The sequence below is a fragment of the Peromyscus leucopus genome, chromosome 20 (assembly GCF_004664715.2).
Source record: "Peromyscus leucopus breed LL Stock chromosome 20, UCI_PerLeu_2.1, whole genome shotgun sequence".
Lineage (NCBI taxonomy): Eukaryota > Metazoa > Chordata > Mammalia > Rodentia > Cricetidae > Peromyscus > Peromyscus leucopus.
Window position 1 is genome coordinate 15252868 of NC_051080.1, and position 19614 is coordinate 15272481.

The following is a 19614-nucleotide window of genomic DNA, read 5'->3' on the forward strand; positions in this document are numbered from 1 at the left end:
TGGTGGTTGTCTGCGGTCGCGTGGGTGTGACGCCACAGCGGCGGGAGTCCCAGTTCAGCCGACTTGGGCCAGCCATGGGACGCGCGCGTTCGGTTGGCAAACTTGCCACGGTCCGTAAGACCCGAGGACGAGCGCCGGGTGGCGGCTGAGGGCTGGGAGGACGCGGCGTGTGTCCTCTCTTGCACCGAGAAACCCGAGGCGCGGATGCCTGGTTCCCAGATGGGAAGCGACGGGCGGTCTTCCCTTCGGCCCTGGCCCACCTGCGGTCGCTCTGGTGTTTGAGAGGTGTCTCCCAGGTGCAAAGTTTCCCACTCGGGGGTCCAGGCCTGGGAAGAGTGGATATGGCCAGTATCACCCAGCTGTTCGATGACCTCTGCGAGGCTCTCTTACCTGCTGCCCAGGCTCGCCCGGGCCAGCGCAGCGTGAATAGGAAGAGGGCAAAGCTGAGCCTTAAGAGGGTAGCCTACAATGCTCTTTTCGCCAATCTTTTCCAAGAGGAGACTCATCAGCGGCAGCCCGACTCGTCGAAGCTCCCAGTGAAAAACAAGGTCCTCATGCTGTCCTTTGATTTGAGGGTGGGCGGCTTGGGGCCAGAGGCCGACCGTTTGGAGGAGCTTGTGGAGAAGTTGGAAGCAACCCCTGGCTGTCCTCTTGTGGAGGTGGAGTCGGTGCTGGACCTCTTGGTTCAGCTGGCAGGGAGCGGCCCTCCTCAAGTGCTGCGGAGAAAACGGGATTACTTCTTTAACAACAAGCACGCAGGCAGAAACGTACCCTACAGCGGCTACGATTGCTATGACCTGAGTGTGTTTGAAATGGACGTTCGGTCGCTTATCTCCGGAGAGGAGTATTTGTGTCATAACATGGTCCATGAAGCAGTTCAAGTGATGGAGGCTGCCCCAGGCACTGGCCTGCCCACCGTTGGGCTCTTCTCAGCGGGTGACTCTTGTGGTGACAGGTTTGAGAGAGACACCCGGGTCTCACTCTTTGGTGCCCTCGTGCACAGCCGCACATGTGACATGGATGTGCGTCTGGATCTGCCCCCTGTGCCGGACAGCGCAGACTTTTCCGGGCTGGCCATTAAGGTAGTCTTTCTTTCTCTTCAACATCCCTAGAGGGTTGGAAAATGCCTTCTTTGACCTTTTACCATGGTGATGCGGGAAAGCCTGCGCCCAGAGCATCGGGTACCCGGGTTGTTAGGAAGCGGAGGTGTTGGAGAGGACTCGCTGGCATGCTCTTGCACAGGGATGTGCTTGCTGCTCACCTGCATCGAAAAGCAGCACACAACTGTTCATCTTTTACCTCCAGGGCTTGTTGTAAAGTCATTTCTCTAGTGCTGTTCATTTAAATTCAGATTAATTAAAAAGGAAATACATTCTGTTCTTCAGTTGCAGAAGCCACATTTCAAATATACCTGGCATGCATGCTTCTTGGTGTACTTTTCCACTCATAACATGGGTGTTTTCCTGCCAGCCACTGAGTAAATTGTCATTGCCTCTTGTGTTTTATTACTTTGTAAATTCTACTAAGAGGATGAACTATTACTACTCAGTTTTTTAAATTATGAAATACCTAGGCTATTTACAAGTTTAAATGATCTCAGTGTACATACATTTTTCCAGATTTAGTGTAGTTTTCTTTTTCTGCTGAGTGCTGCTGAGGGGATGAGGTGAATAGAGACAGGGTTTCAGTATAGCTCAGGCTGGCCTCAAACTCATGGAGGCCTACTTGCCTCAACCTACAGAGTGCTGGAATTTCCATATTACCTTATGTTGTTTTCCCTAAAACGAGGCCATGTATTATGTGAAGTTAAAAATTAACACTTGTACTCTAGGTAAATCTTCCTGTGCAGCCCAGCCTAGTTCCAAACTCATAATCCTGCTTCAGCCTCAGGAGTGTTGGAATTACAGGCATGCACCACCACACCTGACTAAAAATTGATAGTGGATTATTTTAATTCTTTCCATGATTTCATTGTGATGGGGTGTATTGTGTAGTACATTGGAACTTGAGAAAAAATAAAATATTTTGCTAGGTCTGTCTGTCTAGGGAATAAATGGATGTGGATAAAGTTCCTGGAATGTTATACCCCACTTAGATGAATGCATACACAAAGAAATAAATAGTGAATTACTTTTCCCTGTGGTCTCCAGGTCCCACAGATTGTGGATCAATGGGAAGATGAAGGGTTCCAATCAGCTTCCAATTTAACTCCTGACTCCCAGTCTGAACCAAGCATGACCCCGGACTTGGACCTGTGGGAAGCTGTGCTCACATATGAAGCCAGCAAGCGGAGGTGCTGGGAGCGCATTGGATGGTATGTGACCCTCTCTTTGCCTTTAAATGCACTGTGCCTTTGCCCCATATCAACAGCTTACTTTGAAACCCCAGGCAGTTGTTTATAGAAACATCAGTGTTGAGATTCAGAGGCTGACATTTCAGGTAAGCTAGGGTACAATATTGTCTGAATCCTATGAGGTGAGAGACGTGGAGGAGAAAGGAACATTCCCCACCTCTTCACCTCAGTGGAGTTAACTGCAAGTTAACTGTAGATCATAGTTATACAGTCTGTTTTTCCACTAGGACTGCTGGACAGATGTCCCAGGGCAGCTGGTAGGCTGTGTGGCCAGTGCCTGGGAGATGCTCCAAGACACTTATTACATGAGTAGAAGCCATGGGTGTGGTGCCTTCTGCTGGCAGAAGCATCAGCCATAACAGCCTTTCCCTGAGTGCTTCATTGCCTGAGACTGGGTCACATACTCTGTGTATATCTGGGTCTAGGGGTCCCTGCCTTCAGTTCCTTTCATGCTCTGAAGTGGTACCCTTTGGAAACACCCAGAATGAGAATTGAGGACATGTACTTCACAGATGTTTGTTCATGGATTCCTCTTCACACCCTTTTGCTACAGTTGGGAAAATAGTTGGGAAGCATTGAAGTAAAGAGTCAGGGCTGGAGGAGCCTTGTGTTATCTGATGCAGCCTCGGGGTCCCTACAGGGCCTCTGAGAGGAACACATGATTGGGGGAGTGGTAAAGCCTTTTTGTGTGTAGGGTACTACTCTATGTGAGGAACTTTCCTAGGTGTTGGCATAATTGCCCATTTGGATCCCTCAAAGGGATGGCCAGCTCCCTGCTCTGTAACTTAAATGGTGTTGGTAGTTGTCTTGCCTTTGAAGGGCTTCTCAGTCTTCTAACTTCACACTAGGGTTTTGGTCCTGTCTGGTTTGTATAAAGCAATTGTTTCCCCTTTCTACCAACCTTTTACATGCTGAGAAACTGACCTTCTAGCCTACTGCTTTCTTTGTAAATGTTTATTAGTGTTATTTCATCTGTTAGCTTTTCTGGGTCACTGTTTGGGAGACACGGTCACTTAGCAGCTTATTTATTATCTGTTGTCAACATACTTCATCCTTTTGGTGTTCTCGGAAGCACAGGATTGGCCATAGAGCTCCAGCACAAAGTAGCAATGTTTCCTGCAAGGAGGACTATATTCCCAAAGTGGTGACAGGGTTTTGCTGTGTTGCTCAAGCTAGCCTCAAATTCCTGAGCTCAAGGATGATTCTTCTTCTTCTTCTTCTTCTTCTTCTTCTTCTTTTTTTTTTTTAAGATTTATTATATATACAGTGTTCTGCCTGCACATATGCCTATAGGCCAGAAGAGGGCACCAGATCTCATTATATATGGTTGTGAGCCACCATGTGGTTGCTGGGAATTGAACTCAGGACCTCTGGAAGAACAGCCAGTGCTCTTAACCTCTGAGCCATCTCTCTAGCCCTCAAGGATTCTTCTTACCTCAGCCTCTCAAGTAGCTGGTACTGTACATGTGCATCTCTGTCCCTGTCATCTAAGGAACTTTAATGTATGGTCTTAAGATGAAGAGCACTCCCAGTAAGTGCTGGGAGAGAATGGGAATACAGATTTGATCGTTTATAGGCTCTAGGGTTTATGTGGCATACCCGGAGATTATTCATATAGAAATCAGGAAATGGGGCTGGAGAGTTGGCTCAGTGGCTAAGAGTACTAGCTGCTTCCAAGGGACTCAAGGGACCCAGATTTGATTCCCACCACCACATGACAGCCAGCAGTAGCATCTGTCAGAAGGGGATCTAATGCCCTCTTCTGGCCTCTAAGGGTATGAGGCATGCGTGTTGTACACAGATATACATACATTCAGTCAAACACTCATGCATACAAAATAAAAATAAATCTTAAAAAAAATCAAGAAACTTATGGAGGTGAGAAATAATGGAATAATGCCTTTGTTGAGTCTAAAGCATTATTTAAACAGATTTTCCATGGGCAATTTGTTTGTGTGGGACAAAGTCTCACTATGTAGCTCTCTCTCTCTCTCTCTCTCTCTCTCTCTCATTCTCACTCTCACTAACTCTGTCTCTCTCTCACTCTCTCTCTCTCACACAACACACATACACATACAAAGCAAAATAAATCTTTTGAAAAACAAACAACCCCATGCAGACTGTGCACTGTGGAGGACATGTAGTATGCTAGAAGGGTATGCAGTATACACACAACGCACAGCTGAGGTATACAATACAGTGTTGCAGTACGCTGAGGGGTATGCAGTATATGCAGCTTGCAGAACCCAGCTAGGTAGCTTGTGCTTGTTTGTTTGCATTCTCTCTCTCTCTCTCTCTCTCTCTCTCTCTCTCTCTCTCTCTCTCTTTGATAGAGATCTTTAATGTAACCTAAGCTAGCTATAAACTCAAACCTTTCTACTTTAGTCTCTTGAGCAGTGCCCTTAATTTTTTATTGGTAAGGATTTATGGATGTAGTTTCTGACATTCCTAAGAGACACAATCTCACAGCAAATGTTTTGTTTTTAATTAAGTTTTTACACTAGTGCTTTTTAAAATGTAGGGGCTCATGTACTTCAGATTGGCCTTGAACTTACAATGTAGCTGAAATTGATTTTGAACTCTTGATCTTCCTGTCTCAGTCTCCCAAATTCTGGGGTTACAGGCATGAACCACCATGCCTGACATTGCTGCACTTCTTTTTTATTTATGTATTAAAAAATTGTGGTAGTGGTCCTGGAGACATGGCTCTGCAGTTAAGGACACCAGCTGTTCTTCTGGAAGACCTGGGTTCAATTCCTAGCACCACCACCAAAGTTACTGTCTGTAACTTTTTTTAAAATTAAATTTAAATTTTTCTTGTTTTTTTTTTGAGACAGGGTTTCTCTGTGTAGCCTTAGCTGTACTGGAACTCAAGCTCTTCCTGCCTCTGCCTCCTGAGTGCTGGGATTAAAGGCATGTGCCATCATGCCTGCCTGTCTGTAACTTTAATTCCAGGGGATCTGATGCCCTCTTCTGGCCTCTGCAGGCATTGCATGCAGGTGGTATACAGACATGTAGGCAAAACACCCATTACATAAAATTAATAAAATAATAGTGCTGGAGAGTTGGCTCAGCAGTTAAGAGAACTTGTTGTTCTTGCAGAAGACCTGGGTTCCATTCCTAGCACCCACATGGTGGTTCACAACCATCTGTAATTCCAATTCTGGGGGATCTATCACCCTCCTCTGGCCTCAGCATATACCAAGCATGAATGTGGTACACAGACACAAGTAAGTGCAAAGCAAAACACCCATACACACACACAAAATAAAATAATAAAATACACATATGCCACACATACACAACACACAAGACTGGTATACTCTGTGTGAGTCATGCCCTGTCCTTGTCCATCCATGACTGGGTGCTGCTTTTGGGATGTCAAGACATTTGCCTGAGAAACTATTGCACCCTGGAGAAAGCACACCTTGCATAAGGTATATGCTGTTCCATCTGTTCATCCCCTTCTCTTCTGTCTTCCTCACAGCCCCCCTGGTCACCGAGAGGAGCCCTACCTCACCGAGGCAGGGAGGGATGCCTTTGACAGGTTCTGCAGGCTCTGTCATGGAGAGCTACAGGCCCTCAGTGGGGGTCTACTACAGGCCCCCAAGCCTGTGCTGGTGGAGGAAAGCGAGCTGGTGAAAGACTCACTGAATGTCCTGCTGGGTGTGGTGTCTGCTACATTTTCTCTTTGTCAGGTGAGAAGGGCTCACAGCTGTCATGGGACCAACCTTGTATGGAATAGCCTGTGCTCTCCCGGGCATGCTCAGCACGCTAAGGGGTAGGTTGAGGTCAGTGCCATGAGTGGCAGGGAAGGCCAGCGCGATGGAATGATTAAAGATAGCCACAAGTAAACTGGTATATAAAACAGTGTTGGAATTCTTGCCTAGCTTGTGAGAGATCCTGGGTTCAGTCCCTAATACTGTAAGACAAAACAGGCATTCTGTTTGGATTTTAAAGGTGTTGACTTAGAGTCAGATGTGGTGGTGCATGCCGTTAATCTCAGCACTCGGGAGGCAGAGGCAGGTGGATCTCTGTGAGTTTAAAGCCAGCCTGGGCTACAGAGTGAGTTCCAAGACAGCTGGGGCTGTTTCATAGAGAGACTCTGTCTCAAACAAAAAAAGTGTTGACTTTTTTTTTTTTTTTAAGATTTATTTATTATGTATACAGTATTCTGTCTACATGTACGCCTGCATGCCAAAAGAGGGTGCCAGATCTCATTACAGATGGTTGTGAGCCATCATGTGGTTGTTGGGAATTGAACTCAAGACCTTTGGAAGAGCAGTTAGTGCTCTTAACCACTGAGCCATCACTCCAGCCCAAGTGTTGACTTACTAATGTCCTTTGTTGAACGAAAGATACTTTTTTTTCCCACTTGCATCCTGGGATGGAAGAACCCAAATTTGTTCTTTGCACGTGTTCAGTTGTACAACACCATTTGTTGAGAAGGTCACCGTAGTTGAGGATGATGGCTTATTCCTGAAATCCCAGCATTTAGGAGGCAGGCAAGAGCAGGAGGATATCAACTTTGAGGTCAGCCTTGGCTACATAGTCAGACCTTGTCTCAAAAAGAAAAGAACAGAAAAGAACTGACCAGGACTATCCTGATACCTTCCTCCCCTTTAATTTTATTTGCTTTTTTATTGAGAGACAGTCTATCCAGGCTGCTTTTAACTCGTGATCCTCTGCCTCTGCCTTCTGAACACTTGGCTTTCCTCTCCTCTGTGGAGTGATCATGCCACCCTTGTTAAAAATTCGAGGTGGATGTGGTGGCACACAGCTGTGATCCCATCACCTTGGGTGCAGAAAACTCTGTCTCAGACTAAAAGCAGGGTTGGAGAGATGGCAGAGTTGGTAAAGTGCTTTCCAGCCAGCACGGGAACCTGAGTTTTAATCCCCAGTGAGAACCCACATACAAATGCCAGCCGGGTGTGGTGGTGAATGTCTTAATCCCACCCCTGGGGGGCTGAGGCAGGCTCATCTCTGAGAGTTTGAGGTCGGCCTGGGCTGCATAGTGAGTTTCAGGCCATACAGAGTTACACAGTGAGACTCTCAGAAAACCAGTGACAATGATGTAGAAGGGAGAGGCAAGATGGCTCAGCAGTTAGAGGCAGTTTACCAACCAGGGGTAGTTTGGCACACCTTTTGATCCCAGCAGTCAGGAGGCAGAGGCAGATCTCTGTGAGTTCAAGGCTGATCAACATGGAAGTTTCAGGACAGCCAGGGCTAGACACACACACACACACACACACACACACACACACACACACCCAACTAAAACTAAAAAAAAATTAAGAGAAAAAAAAGAAACAGTAAGAGTGTGTCTCTGGTTTCTGTTCTGCTTCACTAATCCATGCAGGAAGTTTTAATGCTTACCACTAGTCTCCCCATTGTTAGGGATGAAACCTGGGTCCACACGTGCTAGGTAAGCCATTGGGTACAGGATTTTCAATGCTATAGGTTTCTTTGTTGTTGTTTTTCCTTTTTAAAGATTTATTTGTTTGCCAGGAGGTGGTAATCCCAGGATGAGGTCGGGGAGCGGGGTGGGGGTGGATGAAGGGGTGGGGGGATGGGGAGAGGCAAAGGCAGGCGGATCTCTGTGAGTTTGTGGCCAGCCTGGTCTACAGAGTGAGTTCCAAGACAGCCAGGGCACTACAGAGAAGCCCTGTCTCGAAAAATCAAAAAAAAACAAAACAAAACCAAGAAACAAACAAAAAAGATTTATTTATTTTTTTTTTCTGTGTGTGAGTTTCCTGCCTGCATGTGTATGTGCATGTGTGCCTGGTGCCTGTGGAGGTCAGGAGAGGGTACTGGATTCCCCTGGAACTGGACTTACAGGTGGTTATGAGCTGCCGTGTGGGTTACTGGCACTAACCCAGGTGCTCTGCAAAACCAGTAAGTACTCTTAGTGGCTGAGCCTCTCTAGCCTGTTATTTTTCTTAAACTATCAAAACACATATGACAGAATTTTCTGGGGTACCCTATTAGGAGGTTTTGTTTACAGACTCAGTCTTCAACTTCTTGTAGGTAGATTTCTATTGTCTAGAGTTAGTTTTATTACTTTATATGTTTCTAAGAAAATTTGCATTTGATCTGGGCTATCTAATTTGTTGACATGCAATTATTTTTGTTCAGTGTGTATGTTCCTAGGGATGGAATCCAGGGCCTGGCACATGCTAGTCAGGTGCTCTACCACTGAGCTACATCCTGGCCCAGATTTGTTTCCTTTTTCATTACATTTATTTATTTGAGGGGTAGGGACAATGTGCATGTAGAGGCCAGAGGACAGCTTTTGGGAGTTGGATCTTTCTACCATATGAGTCCTGGGAATCAAACTCAGGTCAGACTTGGTGACAAGCACCTTTACCTGCTGTCTTTTTTTTTTTCTTTTTCTTTTTTTAAAGTGTGTGTGTGTGTGTGTGTGTGTGTGTGTGTGTGTGTGTTGCTTGCCTGTATGTCTGTGGATCATGTATGTGTGTGCCTAGTACTTAAAGAGGCCAGAAGAGGGCATTAGATCTCCTAGAACTGGAGTTACAGACAGTTGTGAGCTGCCATGTAGGTGCTGGGAATTGAACCCCGGTCCTCTGGAAGAGCAGCCAATTCTCTTAACTGCTAAGCCGTCTCTCCAGCCCACTTGCTGTCTTAATTAGGTTTTGTATTGCTGTGATTAAACACCATGACCAAAAGCAACTTGGGGAGGAAAGGGCTTACACTTCAAGGTAACATAGTCTTATTACTGAGGGAAGTCAGGGCAGGAACTCAAGTAGGGCAGGATGTGGAGGCAGGAACTGAAGAATAAGCCATGGAGGAGTGGAGTGCTGCTTACTAGCTTGCTCTCATGTCCTGCTCAGCTTTCTTTTATTTATTTATTTATTTTTTTATTTTATTTAATTTTATTTTATTTTTTTTTTTTGTTTTTCCAGACAGGGTTTCTCTGTGTAGCTTTGCGCCTTTCCTGGGACTCACTTGGTAGCCCAGGCTGGCCTCGAACTCACAGAGATCCGCCTGCCTCTGCCTCCCGAGTGCTGGGATTAAAGGCGTGTGCCACCACCGCCCGACTGCTTTCTTTTATTTTTTAAAGATTTATTATGTATTGTGTTCTGCCTGCATGTCTGCCTACACGCCAGAAGAGGGCACCAGATCTCATCACAGATGGTTGTGAGCCATGTGAGAAATGGCTCAGTAGTAAAAGAACATGTATGTATTACTCCCGCAGAGGACCTGAGTTTGGTTCCCAGCACTCACGTTAGGTAGCTCATAACCACCTTTTAGTCCAGCTCCAGGGAATCCAATGCCCTCCTTTGGTCTCCACAGGCACCTGTACTCACATTCACACACTGACACAGAAACGCACAACCAGGTGGTGGCACACGCATTTAATCCCAACACTTGAGGGGCAGAGCCAGGCAGATCTCTGTGAGTGTGAGGCCAGCCTGGGCTACAGAGTGAGTTCCAGACAGCCAGGAATATATAGAGACCCTGTCTCAAAAAAAACAAAACAAAACAAAACCCAAACAAATCAAAGAAAAAGAAAACCAGAACAAACAAAAGGGAATGGCAGAACTAATGAACAATGTTATAAATCAAACATTAAAATTAAAATTCCAACTGTGAGCTAGACATGGTGGTGCACATCTCTAATCCCAGCACTCGGGAGGCAGAGGCAGACAGACATTTGTAAGTTAAAAACCAGACTCTACATTGTGAGTTCCAGGACAGCCAAGTCTACAGAATGAGACCCTGTCACACGAAATAGAGCAAAAAACAAACAGCAGCAACAACAAAATTCCAACTGTGAGAAGGGAAAACAAAACACTTCATACAATGCACTAAATATACACACAGGGGCTTGACAGACTGTTGAGCAGTTATGAGGGCTTACTTTTCTTCCAGAAGATCTGAGTTCAGTTCAAACAGTGACACCATGCAGCTGATACCCGCCTGTAACACTAGTTCTAAGTGGCCCCACACCCTCTTCTGGTCTCCAAGGATACTGCATTCATGTGTACAAACCCACACCCTGATACACATATATACACATAATTTTAAAAATGAAGAAAAAGTACACATGAACATCTTTCTTGGAATATGCCTGCTACTAAATCTGAGGCACTGGCTCCCCAGATCATGTCCAAAAAAATTGTCGAAGTCTTGCCATGGCACACTCTCTACAATATTGTTAAAGCCGTAGAGGGTGGGAATAACTTCAGAGGGCTCAGTACAGCCAAAACAGACCAGGTACAATGAAACCAGCATTCAGAACAAAGGTAATAACAGTAAGTGCTTATACTGTAAAAGAAACATCAATAACCAGACTGCCTACCTTAAGAAACTACAAAAAGAAACGCAGTTCAAACTTCCCAAACTAGCAAAGAGAGAGATTATAAACTGGGCATTGTGCTCATCCTGTAATCCCAGCAAGCAGGTGGATGGTGAGTTTGAGTCCAACCTGTCCTACACAGTGAGGCTCTTATCTCAAAAAAGTGCACCCCTTTAATCCCAAGGAGGCAGAAGCCAGCCTGATCTACAGAGAGAATTCCAGGATAGCCAGGGCTGTTACATAGAGAAACCCTGTTTCAAAAACAAACAAACAAACAAAAAAACCCCCAACAATTGCAACAATTGTTGTAAGAAAGATTCTGGGCTAATGACATGGTCCAGCAGGTGTACTAGTTTTTATGTCAACTTGGCACAGGCTAAAGTCATTTTTGAAGAGGGACCCTCAACTGAGAAAATGTTCCCATCTGATTGGGCTGTTGGCAAAACTGTGGTGCTTCTTCTTGAAGCACCTTGGCTTACATTCTGCTTTCAGAACTTTCTGTTTGTGTGTCTTGGACTTGGAGAACTTTGGGGCATATGGCAGATGGGAACATGGGTGGAAAGAAATGGTACCACATAGGGTCTTGATGTCTGGCCTCTGAAACTCCTCCTCTCTGCTCGGTAGCCAACACAAGCCTTTGTAGTGGAGTTGGGTGTCCATGTGTCAGGCGCATCTCCTGAGAGCATCAGCAGCATCCTTTCCGAAGTGGCGGAGTACGGAACCTACTACACACGCCTGAGCCATTTCTCTCTACAGCCTGTCGTAGGCTCCTCGTGCAGCAGGGGCCTTGTATTCCAGGTATGCCTCTGTGAGAACCCTGGTACCTTCACAAAGGAATCAAGAGTTGAGAATTATGGGTTGAGAACCCAAAACCTCTTAAGAAGCTGGGTGACTTGAGACTGTTTTACTTCATCTATTATTTCACTGGAACCATGTTGTATTTGGGCAAAGGCATAGAGGGAGGCAGGTGTGAACATTTAGGGAATTTGAGGCCAAGGACCAAGTGCTATGAGAGGTGGGTAAGCCAGGTACAAGCCACCTGCTCCACATAGGCCCCATTGTCTTGTATGGTGTGTGGCAAGGTGGATCTCCTGTTCTAATGAGTTGATTCTCAAAGTACCCACAATTTTCTGTTTATTGAAAGACTTGCAGCTGGCTTGTGTGCTGGTAGAGTCTTAAAGGATCTTGGCAGCTGGGGCAGGTGAGGGCAGATATGCAAGCTAGCAGAGTGTTGTGCAGAAAACATGGGCGGGGGGGTCAGGAGTGCTGGGGCAGGGTACAGCCTAGAGGAGCTGGGCTGCCCGGGCCCTCTCAAGCTCTGATGTAGAATAAGTCAGCAGGCAAAGGAACTAGCCTGCATCAGTTTTCAGGGGTGTGTTAGGAGCTTCCAGGCAGCGGGACAAGGAGGGAACCCCTAAGAGGACCAGAGGCTGCAGGTGTTGTAGAATTGGTCTGAAAGGGGAATCCGTGGGAGGGGAGGCTGTGGTTCCTGGATTCCTGGCCTGGAGGCAAGACAGGCCGAGGTAGATGGACAGGGTTTGTTGCAGGGTGACCGTGTCTGAGTGTAATCAAGGGGCAAAGCCGCATGTGTGGCAGGTCCTAATCCTAACCTACGTCTTCCAGTAAAGCATCTTCCTCCTGGCTGGGCTTAAGCCATAAATGCCCACCGCTTGGAAAATGGGGCCCCTGGGCTGTGGCATGGAAGCACAGCCCTGTTTTCCAGCTTGGGGCGCCCTTCCAACTCTTGAGTACAGGCCTGCCTCCGTGTCCCAGCCGCCTGCCTTCTCCTCCTTGCCCACAGGCCTTCACCAGCGGCCTGCGGAGGTACTTGCAGTATTACCGGGCCTGTGTTCTCTCCACCCCGCCTACCCTGAGTCTCCTCACCATTGGCTTTCTCTTCAAGAAACTGGGCCGGCAGCTCAGGTGAACCTCATCACAGTAGCCTAGCATGGGCCTCAGGAGAAGATGGGGGGCTTTCAAGGCAGTAGAGAGCCAGCCCTGCTCCCTGGCAAGGAGGGCCCAGAAGAATAGTCCTTGGTTGTCTGAACAGTCTCTGCACAGCTGGTCACTGTGTGCGATAGAATGTCTTGCTGGGCCCAGGGATTCCTGCCTAAATAGCGCTGCAGGGGAGGGAGGACCAAGCCTCTGACGCCCATGAGCCCGTTAGTAAACCACAGGTGTAGTGTCTCCTGGCAGGTGCTATCCGCTGAGAGAAGCCGGGGGTGGCAGGAATATGGGAGGAGGACACGTTCCAGGCAGCCAAGAATTGGGGAGGTAGAGCCTGGGATCTGGACAGTGTGAGTGGGGGAGTCATGTGAATACAGACTACGGTGAGGTAGAGAGGGTGAGCGTTCATGAGGGGGTTGGTTCCCATCCTAGTCAGACAAGGTGGTAACCTATGCCAGGCAGAGGGTTCAGATGGTCCCTAAGAGTGGACGTAGAGGGTAGGCATGGGGTGGGGAGGCCCAGTGTGGATGTGGTAGCGCCACGGGAGGACAGCACAGGGACAGTGCTGGGCAGGGTCCAGCAGGCTGCTTAGATCCGGTTTGTGGGGGGACACGTGGTTTTTAAAGCCTGTGTGGACCAGTCGCTTAGGAAAATGAGTATTGAGCTTACTTGTTTTATCTGGTCCCTGGGACCCTGTACCCCTGTCACCTGATCTGATTCAGCTTCTGTGTCTAGGTACTTGGCTGAGCTTTGTGGTGTTGGCACTGTATCCCTGGCAACCAGTGGAGAACCCAGGCCTGTCTTCCCCACTGTGAGTCCTCCTTCCTTTTCTCAAGTGTGAGCTTGCCAGCCTCCCTTGAATTGTGCGTTCTTGTCATGTTTGGAGGTGTGGTCTCTAGCCACGTTGCCGAGCTACCCTGCTTCTTCCTGCTGTTTGTAGGGAGTGAAGCTTCTGTCCTACCTCTACCAGGAGGCACTGGATAACTGTAGTAACGAGCACTATCCTGTGTTGCTGTCCCTGCTGAAGACCAGCTGTGAGCCCTACACACGGTAGGCGGTGGGTGCCCATGCTGGCCATGCCTTCTCTCCCTGCAGTGGATGGGGGAGGCTACACAGCTGGCAGGATCCACTGGCAGTGTCCTGTTTCCCTCTGTGCACTGGCCACACCCACCCATGGTCATCCACACCCGCCTAGCTCCCCACACCCTGCCATGTCCCATTACCCCCAGGTTCATCCATGATTGGGTGTACAGTGGAGTCTTCAGAGATGTTTATGGGGAGTTCATGATCCAAGTTAACCATGAGTACCTCAGCTTCCGAGGTAAGTAACCATTGGCTGCTAGGCTGTGCCCTCTGCCTGGGATCAGGGCCATTGTAACTGCAGATCATCATGTTCTGTCCATGTTCTGTCCAGACAAGTTTTACTGGACCCATGGCTACGTGCTCATTTCCAAAGAGGTGGAGGACTGTGTTCCCGTGTTCTTGAAACATATCGCCCACGATGTGTACGTCTGTGGGAAGACCATCAACCTGCTGAAGCTCTGCTGCCCCCGGGTGAGAGGTCCTGCTAGCTGGGTCGGGGGCTCGTACAGGCGGGAGACCAGCTCTGTCGGGACTGTGTCTGACTGGGAGGCCCTAGTGTGTTTGCTGCCACGGTCCTCTGAGTGGAGATGAGATCCCACAGCGCTCCTCAGTTTCTCATTCCGCTTCTGCTCTAGGCCCCATACATGGTGTCTCCATCGTTGGGGTACTTGCTCTGTGGAATCATCAAGGGTTTCTGCTCCCCCCAGATTGAGGAATGAACTTTTCAAGGAAGAAATGGCTGTCGTCGTCCGTCACTGAAAACTCAGTTGCAAGGCAGGACTTGGTTTTGCTCCTGGCCTTGGCCACCACGTTCTCACTGCAGCCCTTCCTCTCTGCAGCACTATCTCTGTTGGTCTGATGTCCCCGTCCCTCGTATCTCGGTGATCTTCTCTCTCGAGGAGCTGAAGGAGATCGAGAAGGACTGTGCTGTCTACGTTGGGCGGATGGAGAGAGTTGCCCGTCATAGCTCCATCAGCAAGGAGGAAAAGGTAGTTGGCTGTGGGGCTTTGGCTTTCTCTGCACTTCCCCTCACTTCTTGGGGTTCGGGACGGATAGAGCTCCCACACCCCAGTGGTGGGCCATTGCCACTCAGCAACTTCTGCCTGGTGCCCAGTGGGCAGTAGGAGCAGCCAGGCAGACTCAGGGCCAAGAAGTGCTGGGGGGGGGGCGTGTAAGGCAGAATGGGTCTTTCTGCTATCTGTCCTGGGAGTATGTTTAGGTGGGGACACCCAAGGTGCTTGGCTGTGTGTCAAGGGAAATTGGAATAATCTGGTGACAGGTATTCAGAGCAGGGGCTTTGTTCCTCCCCTCCCCCGGGTCGAGGTGGCCCTGCCTGCACTCCAGGTTTTGCTACATGGGTGGCTCCAGCTGGAAAATCCAGGCAGCAAGGCCTGAAGGTCCTCCACTTGGGTAGTTTTTTAAATAGTGGGTGTGTTCCTGGAAGCAGCCCCGTAACTCTCCAGCGTACTCCAGGACAAGACTACTATGACAGTGTGCTCTAATGGCTGGCCAGGGCTGATCTCAAGAACTTTCTCCTAGCTTGGTCCTAATGGGCAGCAGGAGAGACCAGGCAAGGACAGACTGAGGAGCAGGAGTGGTCCAGGAGCCCTTTATTTATCTCTGGGTACATAGTCACCTCCTATTCACTGCTCTAAGGGGGAGGCCTCCCTGTCTTCCCAGCCTTGGGTGAGGCATTCCCTGCTAACATTCTGTGTAGGTTGGGAGGGGTGTCTGTTGACAGTGGCCAGCAGCAGGTTGTTTTAGAGAACTAGGGTAGTGTTCTCTCCACACTATCCTAGGAGAAGGACAGGGCATTAAGATAGTTTGCTTATTGCCTTTAGGAATTGCGTATGGAAATTGCAAAACAAGAACTAATTGTCCATGCCCGGGAAGCAGCATCTCGGGTTCTGAGAGAGCTGAGTGGTGAGTGCAGTTCCAGATCTCCCTTCTGCTCTGCTGGGGCCCCTGCCGGACTCTTCACAATTGCATATGCCTCTCACCTTCTCTTGAAGACCGGCAGATGTCAGAACAGATGGCTGTGGACACCAGGAAGCGAGAGCAGTTTCAGCGGCTGAAGGAACAGTTTGTGAAGGATCAGGAGGTGGGTGGTGGTCTGGGTTCTGGGTGGTTCTGGCCCTGGAGTCTTTGATTTAGTAAATGAGGCTGTGTGTGTTGTGTAGCGACGCCTGGCGGCTAGACAAGAGGAGCTAGATGATGATTTCAGCTATGCCCGTGAGCTCCGTGACCGGGAGAAGAGGCTCAAGGCCCTGGAGGAAGAGCTGGAGAGGAAGGCCAGGTAGGGCTGTGTGGCAGCAGGTCCCACAGCACTGGTTTAATCCGAACTAGGGATGGTTTACTTTGTCTTTTTTTTCTTTGATGCTATGGAATCCAAGGCCCCAGTGTTGCTAGGCAAGTACTCTACCAGTGAGCAACACCCCTTACTTGTTATTTTGGCTTTTAATCTGAAAAATTACAGACCTATGTCAAGCCAGAAAGATAGTAAGTCTGCTGGACCAGCATGCTGTCCTGGGCTAAGGGGTCAGAGCCCATAGGCTGTGCTCTGGGGTCTAGTCCCAGTGCACGCAGTGTGTTTGGTGTCCTGACTGTTTATTAATAGTGTTCATTTTGTGGTGCTATGGAGCCAACTTTGGGCCTTGAGCGCACAAGTAAGCACTACTATTGAACCACATCCCCAAGGTCTTGCTGTGTGGCCGGCTGGCTTAAATTTGCAGTCCTCCTGTCTCTGCCTTCCTGGTGCTCTGATTTCAGGTGCATGCAACTCCACCTGGTCTGTTCATCTTAAACAGCTTCCATTGGTTTTTTATTTAACAGAGCAATGGGCCGTTAATCTAGCATAGTTCTTGAGTCTGTTCCTCTTTGTCTCATTAGCTTGTCCTTGAAACCAGCTCATTGTTTCAGTGGGAGGCTTCTGTAGAAGGGACTGGCCACATCTTGTATGGTGCCCTTGGAAGCTCAGCTGTTGCAGCCTTAGATCCTGTTTACAGAGGAAAGGAGGGGTTTGCCTCCTGCATGTGCTCTGTGCATACACACATGTGAGTAGGTACTCTATTCACATAAGAGGAATCCAGGCATGGAGGCCCTGTTCCTGACTTCTGCCAGCCAAATTGGAGATGGCACATTGTGCCTTAATGCCTCTGCAGAGGCTTGGAATCCCTGGGTTTGCGTTGATTTTGTTCTTTTAGTCAGTCTCCAGTTCTCTTGGGTTTGAACTTGCAGATGGGAAGAGGTCTGCTGTGCAGTAAAGAAAATGTGGCCTGGTTCCACTGGGCTGGTCCTCAGCCACCTGCTTGTTCTCTTGTCTCTGGCCACATACATTTTTCCATTTTTCCTCTGGTCATTTGTCCAACAGCCAAAGGGGCCATCTGTCCATTGGAGCCTTTCAGTGTGGTGGGCAGCAAGGCCTTCCCCGGGAGACCAGTCTGTGGTGGGGAAGATGGAGAGCAGGAGTCTGGGGAGGGAGCCTACTTGGAGGACCATCTTAGCCTGAGTCTGCCCACCAGATGGTACAGAGTGCTTGTAGTGACCATGTCCTCTCCGCATGTGGCTTCAGGCAGGCACTGGTTGACCATTACAGCAAGTTGTCTGCAGAGGCAGCTCGCCGAGAGCAGAAGGCTCTGTGGAGAATCCAGAGGCACCGGCTAGAGAGCGCACGCCTCCGTTTCCTCCTGGAAGACCAGAAGAGCATTCAGGTATGGCGGCGGTGGCAGCCGCGCCTGCACACAGCCGTGCACTCGTGCCTTCTTGTGCAAGGGTGCAGATGGCACTTGCTGCGGCTCAGGCTTCCAGCCAAACCCGGACAGCGAGTAGGCAGCAGGGCCAGTGGCATCTGTGATGGGTGAGGGGCACTGTGTGAAGGCTGTGGTGTGTGCCAGCTTTTGGTCACCCTACAGAGCTGCTGTGTCTTCCTGTTGGCTTGAATTTCAGGAGATGCTGAGAGACATGGAGGCTCACCCGCCCCAGGAGCCGCTGAGCGTGTTCCCAAGCACATGCCCTCAGGTAATAGGCTCTACAGGATCTTGGGAGCCCTGCTGGGACTCTGAGTTAGAGGCTCTGGCTTGGTTGTCCCGTGTCCCTCAGAACTTAGTAGGTGTCGGTCACTGTTGCTGAGCTCACCTTGGGGACACAGGTTTAAATGGCTGGAGGGATTCAGTATGTGCTGTGTTTCAGGTCCCATCTCCAGGTCCTGAGCATGCAGATGAAGGCCGTAGCTGTGATCTGGGGTCTGCAGAACTGCGTTGGGATCATCCAAGTCCACCAAGTGCATCAACACCATCAGCCCTCCAGTCTGCGGCAGAGGGAGTGGATGACCCTGGTGCTGGGCAGGCAGAGGGAGCTGGGCCCTTCTCTCCTGGTCTCAGCATCACAGACTTTCTGCCCGTGGGCCCTGGGGCCGAGCAGCCTGTGGATAACACTGGAGCTCCCTTCTTAGAGGTGGCACTGCAGACCATCTCTTCAGACCTGTCCCCTGTAACTCCTGGGCCAGCACTCACAGCAGCTGGCCCCCAGCCTACCCAGTCAGAGTATGATTTCGATACCATCCTGAGGCCGGCTGTGGCCACCTCCTCTTCACCAGGACCCTTGCAGGATGTCCAAAATGGTTTGGACAGTGAAAAGCAGCATCTATTGGGGGACATGCCCACAAAACTGGATGCATGTGTCCATGACACGCAAGAGACTTTGCCTTGCCCACATCCACTCAAGCATGTCACTTCTGAGGAGGGGACCTTCCAGCCTGTGGGGCAGCTCCTTGAACACATATCAGGGACTGCTGTCTCTGCAGAGAGCCTTGCTTCTGGAATGGCTCCTTGCCAGCCACTTAGCATTTCCGGATGCGTGTCAGATGCCAGCATCAAGCAGGGGGACTATATGTCAGACGTGGCTCTTCCTCAGCCACAGTGGAACATCCATGGACATTTGTCAGATGCCAGCACTGGAGCTGGGGAGAATGTGTCAGAAGTGGCTCCTTCTAGGCCACGGTGGAATGTCCACGGACATGTGTCAGATGCCAGCATCAAGATTGGGGAGAATGTGTCAGATGTGGCTCCTTCCCGGCCACGGTGGAACATTCATGGTCATGTGTCAGATGCCAGCATCAAGGTTGGGGAGAATGTGTCAGAAGTGGCTCCTTCCAGGCCACGGTGGAATGTCCACGGACATGTGTCAGAGGCCAGCATCAGGATTGGGGAGAATGTGTCAGAAGTGGCTCCTTCCAGGCCACGGTGGAATGTCCACGGACATGTGTCAGAGGCCAGCATCAGGATTGGGGAAAATGTGTCAGATGTAGCTCCTTCCCGGCCACGGTGGAACATTCATGGACACGTGTCAGATGCCAACATCAGGATTGGGGAAAATGTGTCAGATGTGACTCCTTCTCGGCCACGGTGGAATGTCCATGGACACGTGTCAGATGCCAGCATCAGGATTGGGGACAGTGTGTCAGAAGAGGCTCTTCAGCCACATGGATGTCCTCAGCCTCCCTTGATTCTGGAGGAGCCCTTGCCAGAAGCTGAGCCTGACCTCCTCACGCCCCAGCAGTGCCCTCCTGCCTGTGTGTCCCCGTCAGGCCTTCATGTGGAAGCACAGAGCCCTGTTGGGGAAAGCGGGTCACAGCTGCCTGGCGAAACGAAGCCCACCCTCTGGTCTAGCCTTGGCAGCACAGAAGAAGGTAGCGTACAGACCAAGCCCCCCGTTGTGGCTGAGCCTAGCACGCTGGGAAATGGCATCCCTGAAGAGACAGGTGAGAGCGGGCGGTGCTGGTCAGGATGGGACCCTGGCACACAAGAGGCGGTGTCATGACGTCTTCTGTGATCCTTTCTGTCAGCCAGATTGCCTTGCTGCTGTGGGGGCTCTGGAGTTCTCTGGGCCAACCTCACTCTGTCTCCTCAGCAGG

At 49.5% G+C, this 19614-nt stretch overlaps 1 protein-coding gene across 3 annotated transcripts in view; it reads left to right on the forward strand.

The window, feature by feature from the left end:
• The window catches only part of Tubgcp6 (tubulin gamma complex associated protein 6), a 22519-nt gene continuing 2905 nt past the window's right edge, over positions 1-19614 (forward strand). The window contains exons 1-16 of one of the 3 annotated variants that reach the window (XM_028869144.2): positions 1-1082; positions 2151-2314; positions 5841-6051; positions 11298-11471; positions 12475-12596; positions 13356-13431; positions 13561-13670; positions 13850-13941; positions 14035-14174; positions 14543-14692; positions 15545-15626; positions 15716-15804; positions 15884-15999; positions 17275-17413; positions 17649-17720; positions 17892-19461. In XM_028869144.2, the coding sequence (XP_028724977.1) occupies positions 342-1082; positions 2151-2314; positions 5841-6051; positions 11298-11471; positions 12475-12596; positions 13356-13431; positions 13561-13670; positions 13850-13941; positions 14035-14174; positions 14543-14692; positions 15545-15626; positions 15716-15804; positions 15884-15999; positions 17275-17413; positions 17649-17720; positions 17892-19461 (4048 nt within the window). In that variant the 5' untranslated portion in view covers positions 1-341. The remainder of the gene's footprint in view (positions 1083-2150; positions 2315-5840; positions 6052-11297; positions 11472-12474; positions 12597-13355; positions 13432-13560; positions 13671-13849; positions 13942-14034; positions 14175-14542; positions 14693-15544; positions 15627-15715; positions 15805-15883; positions 16000-17274; positions 17414-17648; positions 17721-17891; positions 19462-19614) is intronic. The other 2 variants (XM_028869142.2, XM_028869143.2) reach the window with 2 other exon arrangements.